At 31.9% G+C, this 12,213-nt stretch overlaps 1 protein-coding gene across 2 annotated transcripts; it reads left to right on the forward strand.

Annotated features, from left to right (window-relative positions):
- Positions 1 to 5,342: 5,342 nt before the first annotated feature.
- LOC130671666 (putative uncharacterized protein DDB_G0282133) lies at positions 5,343 to 11,663 on the forward strand. Of its 2 annotated transcripts, XM_057475713.1 has the most exons (3): positions 5,343 to 10,405; positions 10,562 to 10,737; positions 10,909 to 11,663. In XM_057475713.1, the coding sequence occupies exon 1, from the start codon at positions 5,362 to 5,364 to the stop codon at positions 8,929 to 8,931; it is 3,570 nt and encodes a 1,189-aa protein (XP_057331696.1). In that variant the 5' UTR covers positions 5,343 to 5,361; the 3' UTR covers positions 8,932 to 10,405; positions 10,562 to 10,737; positions 10,909 to 11,663. The 2 variants fall into 2 exon arrangements, with proteins under 2 accessions (XP_057331696.1, XP_057331695.1); XM_057475712.1 differs by having other exon boundaries at positions 5,343 to 10,737.
- Positions 11,664 to 12,213: the final 550 nt, after the last annotated feature.

Raw genomic sequence — 12,213 nt, forward strand, 5'->3', positions numbered from 1 at the left:
ATTCAACCAAATTACCATCATCATTCACGGCTTCCGACGGACAGTTTAACACCAAGAAGTGCTGAAAAATCTACAACATCGTGTTACCTGCTGACCTTCACCATCAACCTTCCGACGGCAACGAAGATCTTCACATCAATCATAATTTATTTTTACAATCATCTAAGTAGTAAGTCGATTTATCGATATCATTCAATTTTGTAAAATTTTTTTTAGCGTTATATAAATTTAAAAACATAAATTCATAAAAATGCCTGAAATAGAAGCTATGGAAGTTTCTCTCACAGAAGCAAAAGCTACAATAAAAACATTAGTAAACGAAATTCAAAAATTGAGATCAGATCATGAACAAATAAAAAATACTTTTAATGAAAATTTTGAAACCGAACTAGCGCTACGCGTAAGGGAAGAAATGAATAAATTAAACACCACAAATTTAGATTCACAATCAATAATAAATTCTAACAGAACCCAAAATAATAATAATATTAATAAAATTGATTATAAAGACTTTCTAAAAACCATCCCAGACTTTGACGGTACAAAAGACGGTTATCCCATAGAGTCATTTACAAAAGCGTGCAGAAATGCTAAGAAAATTTTTAAAGACGATATTAACGAAGAATTTCTAGTTAAATTATTACAGACGAAATGTAAAGGCGAACCTTTGAAAAGAGTTAGTACCATGGACCTGACAAATATCGACGATTTTATTTCATTTTTAAATTTACACTTTAGACAAAGTAAAGAAATCTCACTATGGATGAGAGAATTTGATAACTTTCAACAATACCCAAACGAACGCGTCAGAGACTTTAACTACAGAATAAGTCAACATTTGCGAAATACATTGTCAGAAATTGAATATACCGACGGGGAAAATAAAACAGAAAAGGCTACGCTAGCTAAAGAAACCGCTATTCGTTCATTCATATCAGGGTTACACCCAAAATTTGCTATTTTTTTACAAGAAGATAAATACTCAGATCTCGACTACGCGACAAAATCAGCCGAAAAAGTAGAAAAACAACTACAGCAAATGAGAAATGTCGATAATTTTTTCAATATATATGATTCTCGAACACAAAGTAAAGATTACCATCACGTTTTAACTTCACACACTAGACAAAACCTTCTAAATAATACTGATTTAACTCAGAACATTCGTAATTCAAATAATGATCATAAAAATCTAAATCAATTTCAAAAAAATCATCAAAACTATTTTGAACAATCGAGACAAGATAAATATCAAAATCAAAGAAATTTTAATCAAAATACTAGATTTTGTAATTTCTGCAAAAGAAATAATCATAATATCGGGGAATGCAGAATTTTAATGCAAAGAAAAAATATTGAATCTAATCAAACTATAAACAGAAATATTCTTCGATGTGATTATTGTAAAATGAACGGTCATTTAATGAATAATTGCAGAAAAAAAATGTATGACGAAAGACATCATGACAGACTAGACTCAAAACCGAGTACAAGTACGGGAAACGCAAACCCGTTCCCTCGAGTCGGCGCTCCGATGGGAAACGTATCAGCTCAGCGCCAAATTTCGAACAAAAATTAAGAATACCAACGCGAACTTATGTCGTAGGTGCTATGTCAATAGATTACAAACCTACGTCTATCATGCTCAAATCTAAAGATATTATATCGAGTTACGGAAAAATTTTAATTGACACGGGATGTAGTTTAAATTTAATAAAATACGGCGAAGTAAAATATAAAAATTTAATTGATGATTCTTATTGCTATAAACTAAATGGAGTATCTGAAGCCATTACTTTAGGTAGAATTAAAATGCAAATCTTTAATGAAACTACATACTTTCATGTCATCCCAGATGAATTTTCTTTAGATTATAGTGGAATACTCGGTATGGAATTTTTACGTGAACATGGCGGAATAATTAACTTAGTAGAAAATACTATAACTTTTAAACATTTAAATAATTTAGAATTATCATTCACCGAGGGAGAATATTTCGTTTTAAAAGCTCGAACAAAAACAGCAATGTTTGTTCGAGTCGACAGTAAACTCAAAGAGGGTTATGCACCTCGTATAGAATTTGAAGACGGTATCTACGCAGGCGAAGCTTTAGTTAGGAATAATAATGGTATTGCTTATTTGTACGCGATTAATACTCTTAGTAAAGATGTTAAAGTAAAAGTGCCCGTAATTCCACTGTACCCCTTTGGGACAAGTGAAGACGAGGACAGTACTTTGACGCAAGACGACACAGACAAATACGATAAAAGTACCACGGCCGGGGAAAATCGTGTTGACCAAGTGTTAAAACTCTTGCGTTTAGAACATTTGAATGGGGAAGAGCGTAAAGCGATAGTTTCTCTTGTAGAAAAATACGCTGACCTGTTCCACATTCCAGGAGAATCATTGCGCGCTACAGAGACAGCGGCACACAGTATACCTACTAACGATGACGTACCGGTAAATACACGACAATACAGACATCCACCTGCACAAAAAGACGAAATTCAAAAACAAATTACAGAATTAATGTTAATGGACATAATAGAACCTTCAACCTCTCCCTATAATTCTCCTCTATGGATAGTACCAAAAAAGGCTGATTCAAAAGGCAATAAAAGATGGCGTTTAGTAATTGATTATCGTAAATTAAATGAAAAAACTATTAAAGACGCATACCCATTACCGTTGATAAATGATATTCTTGATCAACTGGGTGGCGCAATTTATTTTTCAATTTTCGATTTAAAATCTGGATTTCACCAAATTAAAATGCATCCAAAAGATAAACATAAAACAGCATTTACAACTCCTCATGGTCATTATCAATTTAATAGAATGCCATTTGGACTTAAAAATGCTCCTGCAACGTTCCAAAGGTTAATGGATTTAGTTTTACGCGGGTTACAAGGAGCTGATCTCTTTGTTTACTTAGACGATATCGTCATTTACGCACGTTCTCTAGAAGAACATAATACTAAATTTGAAAAACTGGCCGAACGTTTGCGTGGTGCAAATCTAACTCTTCAAGCTGATAAATGTGAATTTTTAAAGAAAGAAGTAATTTATTTAGGCCATCTTATATCTGCTGACGGTGTCAAGCCCGATCCCGATAAAATTAAAGCGATCAAATGTTTCAAAACACCCGTAAATACAACACAAGTGAGAGAGTTTCTTGGACTTGCTGGTTATTATCGGCGATTTATTAAAGATTTCGCAAAAATCGCGAAGTGCCTATCTGATCTTACAAGTAAAAACGCAAGATTTACATGGACGCCTGAACATCAGGTAGCTTTTGAAACCTTGCGGGACAAACTATGTACAGCTCCGATATTGCAATATCCTGATTTTTCGAAACCGTTTATTTTAACGACCGATGCATCTAACTATGCAGTTGGAGCAATTCTCTCACAAGGTAAAATTGGAGAGGATACTATCGTCGCGGCAGCTTCTCGTGTGCTTAATAAACACGAAAAGAATTATTCGACCACCGAAAAAGAAATGGTCGCAGCTTTATACGGTATGAAAACATTTAGACCGTATCTCTATGGCAGAGAGTTTACTCTTGTCACCGATCACAGACCGCTTGTGTGGGTAAATAATATGAATGACCCAACATCGCGTGTAATGAGATGGAGAGAACGTGTAACCGTGCAGCAGCGATTTTAAGACGTGAGAGTGAGGCTCTCTCGCTTCTATTTGTTCTCTCTCTCTCTCTCGTATAATTTTCTCGTTTGCGAGTTCAGCTGAGTCTTGGCGGTAGCCTTAGCGCAGCAAGTAATCGCAAATTAGTCCCTGCGCATAATTAGGTGGGGTCAACGCAGGTTGGTGGCCCAGAGAACTGACCCAAGACGATTGATCAAGAAGACGACTTAAGTTCGAGAGCTGTAACTGATCGGTCTTATCCATTTTACTCTCTCTAAAATCGTCTACTATACTATTTCTTTTTCGAGCATTATTGTATATAAAATATAGTGAGCTTAAGAACACTTGAGTTCGGTCAGCGAAAATGCACCGACGCATAAATATTTTCTGCTCAAGTAATTATTAGAACTTGTTCTTGATATATTAAACTAAATTTGTTCAACTCATTAGAAGTGATACGAAACCTTCGACTTGAACTGTAGACTGCAAACCGATCAGTCGTTTCTTTACTTTTTTACTTTGCAAAATCATTCACTTGTGCTCCAGTGCTACTACTGTTTAGTCGCTTTTCTTTTCTCTCACCGTGTGCCTTAATTATTCCTTTGAAAATCTTGTCCAGTGAGTTAAACATTGTGTTCGCGTGGTTAATTAAACCAAGTGTCGCTGTGCCAGATATCCAAAATTCCAAGGAGGAAGTTTGCTGCGTGGATCGATCCCTCACCAACCAAGTGGACCACCCGGGGACTAGAAGCATGGAGCGTAGGCCGATTCCTACAGTAAGTCCAGTCAATTGCTCGCATCTATATATATAAATAATCTATGATAATTCTATATAATGCCTCTCTCTTCAACGTGGTAATTTCCCCATTTAATTTTCTCATTTTCCACGATACTTATTCCCGCGTCGATCGCCCGATAAATTTCTTTGAATAAAATTGGCAATAATTACGCATATATATATATATAATTGTATAACTAAGGGGAAAATTTATATGTAAAGGGTTGGTTAAATAAAATACAATAATTTATATTATTTGAGTATTAATTAATAAACTATCACCAGAGTCCTTTAGAGTTAAGTTATTTTCAGCCGCGTGTCCGGTCAGGACGAGTACCCGCTTCCCGAGAGTTTTCCCGTCTTTTGGAACCAGAATTTTGGAACAGAATAAGTCTAATTAATAGCAGTAAATTTAAGTAAAGTCAGTAAAATCGGGAAATCTAATTAACTGTGGTTCTTGGCTATCTGGACACGCAGTAGCCAGGGCCCACCGTTATAAACGGCTTAAAGAGTTCGAATATACCGTATTATATAAAGCGGGTAAAATAAACACCAACGCGGATGCTTTATCGCGTAACCCAATAGTCGAAAACAGCGAAGTTTATCCTATTAAAATTAAATGGCGACCTGGTAAACCTGGAATCGCTAGATTGCGATCTTCGGATCCATCTGACTCCGGAAGAGTCATAATAAAAAAATCCAAAAAATATACTAATACAGAGTCAAGTAACTCAGAAGAAAAATTAAAAACGCGAAATATTGATAAAAATAAATTGCATGTAAATTTAAGCAAAAATACGGAAGAAAATGTAAGTTCAGAGGAAAGTTATTCAAGTAGTAAAATAAATTCGGTAATTCAAATTCTCGAGCCAAATACTCGGGCGGTCGATAATGAAAATTCGGTCGAAAAAAGTAAAGTAAATGAGTCAAGAACTCAAATGGTTGGGCCCATCGATAAATTAACTACGGACCCAACAGTCAAAAATACTAGCGACGGCAATAGGATTAGCTACCCTATCGATCGGCGATTAGTTGACAAAAATAAGGAAAACGGATATACCGGTGAAAATAAAAATTTAAAAAAGAAAAAATCAAACGTTAGACGGTATAATCCATATAATAAAATTTCAGAAACCGAATCAAGAATAGATAAGAGTAAAGACGAAAATAATAAAGTAAATAAAAACTTGGAAAGTTATAACCCTCGAAATCCTTTGAATAAAAATTCCAATCTTAATGATGAAAATAAAAATATAAAAGAAATTAATAAAGTAATATCTAATGAAAATTTAAAAAATAATAAAAGAAAACCTTTCGAAAATTTTGAATCAAATAAATCTATTATACTTCCTGATTATTCTGACGGATCATCCTCATCAGGAGACATTTATGACGCGGCAGCTCTAAGAAAAAGACTCATTAAAAATCACCCTTCGTATTCAAGTGACGATTCTTATTTGACAGATTTTGGTCTTTCTTATATAGCAAATAAATCTATAAAATTCCCAAAACATAAGAAATCTCGTAATTTATCAGCATCATCTCAATCCTCACATTCGTATGTACCTGAAACTCCTAAAATCATTGATCCTTCATTACCATTATTAACAGACGTACAGACGCAAATTACAGCTTCAACCTCAAATTTAAAACCACAGACAAATATTGAAAATACAGAAATCAATAAAAACAAATCAGTACTTTCTCAAATTAAAAGATCACATAGACTAGCAGAATTTACACCTTCTCCAGCAGCTCGCACACGCAGAAAAATAGTAACAACTAACAATAAGACAAAGAAAATTATTACTCTAGACACCTCAGACGACGAATCAAATACAGACGAGACAGAAATTATAAATTCAAGAATATATTCAAGCAACTCAAATGACATCGAAACAGACTCGCCAATTGAGACTATTCCTATTACCCCAAGAACGCCTACACGGAATGTCACAAAGAGCCCAATTAAATTATGCCCAGCTTCCATACGAAGTCCTATAAGAAAAATTAATAATTCTAAAAATATGGGAGGCGCGATTCCATGGTCATCAGAAGAAGGTGGTGACCACCCAAAAATTTTAAATGTAGAAGCTTTAGTGCATGCAGATCCTTATGTCGAATCTAACGCTCATGTAAATATGGAAATTGATAAAACTACTTGTAACAACTCACTCACACGACCGATGGACATACAGACGTCATCCGATGATAACGTAATACCGCCGACTATTGTAAACATTGATAAAAATAAAACTAATGTACAAAAAGTAGAAATAAAAAATAATCCTAAAATAAATAATGACGAACCACGACAACAAAGTCCTAGTAAAGCCATAGAAAAACATCGTGTAGTAACAAATAGTCAAACGATAAATAATGTTACTAACGGCGAACCGCAGCTACGCAGGTCAAAAAGACAGCGTAAGCCTAAAACGTGCTCGTGTTGCACAGATAATGATAAACATACGCATACACAAAAACACATTCCATATAAGATACAAAAACTTTCAGAAAATATTAAAATGAAAACTAAAAAACCTAAAAATAATAAAAATAATTTTCTACCCCAATTGCCGAAAATAATGGTTACCCTCGAAGCGATTAATCGCCAACAAAATGCAAATGATAAGCTTTCAAAAAATAAATTAAGCGTAATAAATGAAAATGTACAACCGATCAATTCCCAAAATTCCTTCCCAAATGGAGGACAACAAAATCCTGCGAAACATATAAATTCACCCGTTGATCAAAATTTGAGTTCAATCGAACGAATAAATTCATTCAATGACCAAAATTTTGATCAACGAGAACAAATAAATTCATTTAATAATGAAAACCTTGATCAAATCGAACAAATAAATTCATCTAATAATATAACAAATTTTCAACAAAATTTAACAGAATTAAATTCAGATAGCAACCAAGAACAAATAGATAATGTAATTATCGTAGAAAATAATAATCCAGATAATGAACAAATAGATTCTGACGATGATTCATCCGTAGTTTCAGTAATGTCGAACGATTTTAGTAATGATAATATAATAGAGACTAGAGATAATTTAGAAATGCAGAAAAATAGTTATTTATGTTTTTTTAATACAGATGGTCCCATTCCAAGCGAAATAGGAAAACAATTATTATTGTCAGGATATTTAAATTTAAATCCATTTGCTGAATATAAAGTAGGTCAAGTAATTAAAATGGGAACACCTAAAAGAAAAGTACTTGCGTTAGTTATTCAAAATAACAACACAGATGTAGCTACCGAAAAAGATTATTGCAAAGCTTTTAAAAATTTAAAATTATATATGGAAAAATCAAAATTAAAATCAATTAGTGTTTCTCAAAGACGAAGTAATTTACCTAAAACTGTATGGCCAAAAATTAAAAATATTATAGCTAAAACATTTAAAGGAACCGATATCAAAATAATCATTTGTAGAGATCAAATAATAATACCTCCGGTAGAAGAAAGACAAAAGATAATGGCCGAGAATCATGAGACCCCAATGGCAGGTCATAAAGGTGTTACTAAAACTTACAATAGAATTAGACAAAGATATTTTTGGGATAATATTAAGAAAAATGTCGAAGATTTTGTTAGAAAATGTATCAGTTGTCAAAAAAAGAAATTAGTAAGAATTAAAACAAAACAACCGATGGTAATCACTGATACGTCCGCAGAAATTTGGGATAAATTAGCATTAGATATAGTAGTACCGAATAAAACATCGGCAAACGGTTATTCATACATTTTAACGATGCAAGACGATCTCTCGAAATATTGTTTTGCAATACCACTAGTATCCATGACAGCCAAAGACATCGCGATAGCATTAGTAGAAAATTTTATTTTAAAACACGGTTGCCCAAGAGTAATTTTAACCGACCAAGGTCAAGCATTCATAGGTAAAGTTATGAATTGTTTAGCTAAAACTTTCAAGATGAAACAAATAAAAACAACAGCTTTTCACCCTCAATCGAATGGTTCTTTAGAAAGAAGTCATCAAGTCTTAACAGATTATATCAAACATTTCACATCTAAGAATGACTGGGATAAATGGTTGCCTCATGCAACTTTTGCTTATAATACGAGTGTACACGAAGGTACAAAGTTCACCCCATATAGATTAGTTTTTGGTAAAGAAGCGCGATTACCATCAGAATTTTCATATCTAGACGATATCCCTACATACGCAGATTACGTTAAAGAACTCGCAACTCGATTATTAGAATCAAGAAAAGAAGCAAGAGAAAATTTAGAAAATTCAAAATCAAAATCCAAAGTACGATATGATAAGAAAATAAATCCCGTAAAGTTTAAAATAGGTCAAAATATTTATTTAATAAAAAACCAGAGAGACGGTAAATTTGATGACAATTATTTGGGTCCTTATAAAATTACCGAAATTTTTCCAGATAAAAACGACATAGAAATTGAATATAAACCTGGGAAAAGGAAACTTATCCATTGCGACAGAGCTAAGATAGCTTATAAGTAAATCGAAATTTTTTTTACAACAATACCTTTTCAAAAACGCATTAAAGTAACTCTAGGGAACAAATGATTTATTAAAAGTAACAAAGAAAAATAAACCATATCGAATGATTCATGATCTGATTTAATTAACATGTAAGAAAAACTACGTATAATTAAGAGAATTTTAATTCTATTGGTAAATGTTTTTTAAAAAGACTGAAAACGTATAGACATGATTAAAAGTAAATGTTTAGTAAAGATAAGATTAAATTTAAAATGAATTAATAAAACGAATTAAATAATGCTAGAAATCAAATATTCTAGAACTAGTATAATAATAGCTAATAATTATAGTTAATAATATAACGCAAAATAGATAATAGGTAATCGTAAAAATAACCGAATAATGACCAAATTTTTGAAATTAAAATAATATGAAATATTGAAAATATAAAACGAATAGAAAAGAAAAGGAAAAGTAAAATAATTAAAAAGATAGTTTAACAGAAGATATCGTATAGATACACTAAAAAAAAAATTATTATAAATAAATGAATAAATTAATAAGTAAATAATATAAATTTTTTTTAATAATCTCAAGAAATAATAGAAATAAGAACTTTTTTTTTGCCAATGTCACCATTATAGTGAATAAGACATTTATATTGTATACTACGACATGAGTAAATCGATATGTAAACATAATTCCCTAATGATTTAAGAAAAAAATATAAAATGAACACAAAAAAATGTTATATTTAAGAAATTAAATATGTACAGATTTCACGTCGGTAAAATAAAAATTTTTTATATTTAGCATCTTTCACGGATAAGGCTCGAACGAGCGAGGGCGCTCGTCTACCGGGTTGGGGCGTGTTACGTCCCAGCCTGTATGGCAGATGACGTAGGCTTTTACTTCCTTAATTACCGACCTGAAACCTAACTAATTATATCGAATATCGATAATCTAGTAATTCCAATAATATTTAATTAATCATATAAAATAATATAATATAATAATAGAATAATATTATTTAAGACATTTGAACGTTAAGGATATGAGTAATAGTTGATAAACTTATTTTTCTATATTTTATCAAATATAAATAAGCGCTGACGCCTCGAGTTAACTCTCGAGACGTGCAGCTGCACAAATATCTATTTTGTTTAAGATAGCTTTTGTTAATCGATAAGTGACTCATTTGTTAGTAACAAAAGTGGAAAGATCGTGAGAACTAAGTATTTTCAATAAATATTAGAATGGATCATTCGAGAACATGCGTTATCTCGAATGACCCCTCCATATGACTCGATGCGCGGGTCTAATGCCCAAACGCATTGATAAGAGTTACTCTAGTTTTTCTCGATCAAGAGAAGTCAGTCTGAGATATAGAATCATAGAGAGCAGTCAGGCTCAATATTAAAAACTCAACTTCGTTCTCACATTCTCGAAGCTATTGTTAAGAATAACTTAACAATATTATAACATCAGAATTGTACGTTTCACAAATTCTCCAACTATCTCTTTATTCATTGAATAAAACAGATCCAGATAATATATTTAATAACATATAAATATAACCAGTTTATTTCAACCACCAAATGGTGGCTGTTCAACCCATAATTAATTATTATTTATAATTATATGTAAGTTTCATCACGTCCAATTTAAATCGACCGCTCAACTACGCCAGCGCCAAAACATCAACCAGGACGTAACACTTGGACCGCTCGAGTTTTATTGCAGTCTCTAACCGGCTTATCCTCCATTCTTCAAGTGTTTTATTGAAAGGTTTCAAGGAGTTTCCTTACTAGGATTTATGATAGGGTACTTAAATCTCTAAAAACTACTTAAATACGAAATACAAAATGTTTATAAATGACTGATTCAAACGTCTACACAACTTTCTCTTAATTCTAGTAAACAATATGCTTAGAAGGTTTCAGACATAATTTCCTTACTTTAATAATATTACTAACATTTATAATTTTATTCTAGGCGAGCCTCGAGGGACCAGATGGACCAGATGTTTTATTCTTTTAAGTCCCGAAAAACCCAAAATTTTCCCACGATTTATTTAAAATATATATATATATATATATATATATAATTATATTTGAATAGCCCGCGTAGGGTTTATTTCTTAATTCCGCGAGGGAACATTTCAATCAGACAGGTGAATCGCGATGGGACATCACATATGTGCAGATTAAAAAATAACGTCGTATTGTTAATGTTATCCCTGGCGGTTTTGAATCACCCTGGAAACACGGTGGAATCACGGCGGTTACACGGTGGTTTTTTGTCATTTCATCACCGTGATTCCACGTTCACCGCGTAATCACCGTGGAATCTCGGTGGGTACACCGTGTAACCATCATGGAAATACCATGTAACCACCGTGTATACACGGTGGTAAAATGGCACAAACTCACCGAGTAACCACCCTGGATCCACCGTGTTTCCACTCCCAGGGTAATTCAAACCCGCCAGGGATGTTACAATAACGTGGTCATTAGTATAAAAAGTTAAATTTTACCACGGTACACTGATAGAAGTATTTATTTGAGCCAAATAAATATTTATTAATAGGTAATAAATGATTTATTAAATGAGATTTATTTGAGCCAAATAAGCCATTTCTTAATAGTTAATAAATGGCTTATTTAAATAGAAAGAAATGACACATGAAGTCAATTAAGTAAGGTTATGACTAATAATTTATAGGACTGTTTAATCTAATTATATATATAATACACACAATTAATGTTAATTGAGGATACAAATTATTCAAATAAATAATTATACAAAAGATATATAAAAAAAATGAAATATTATAATAAATTTTGTTTGTTTCAGTTCTTGCAATATGAAGAAAAATTTTTTTTATATATTTTACATTCGTTTTTATTGCAACTTATTATGTATATATTCGCTATGTGTAAGAAAGATATTAAGGAATAGAGATATTTAAGAATAGAGATATTTAGGAATAGAGATATTTAAGAATAGAAATATTTAGGAATAGAAATATTTGAGAATAGAGATATTTAGGAATAGAGATATTTAAAAATAGAGAAATTTTAAGAATGGTGAAATTGATGAATAGAGTTATTTAAGAATAAAGATATATAAGAATTGAAAAAATTAAGAATAAATATTTTTTAGGAATATAATTATTTGAGAAGAGAGTTTTTTTAGGAATAGTGTTATTTACGTATAGATTTATTATGGAATAGACCTATTTAGTATAGAGATATTTACGAATAAAGAAGTAAAGAATAGAGTTATTGTCTTGCCAAA

The sequence above is a fragment of the Microplitis mediator genome, chromosome 7, assembly GCF_029852145.1.
Source record: "Microplitis mediator isolate UGA2020A chromosome 7, iyMicMedi2.1, whole genome shotgun sequence".
Classification (NCBI taxonomy): domain Eukaryota; kingdom Metazoa; phylum Arthropoda; class Insecta; order Hymenoptera; family Braconidae; genus Microplitis; species Microplitis mediator.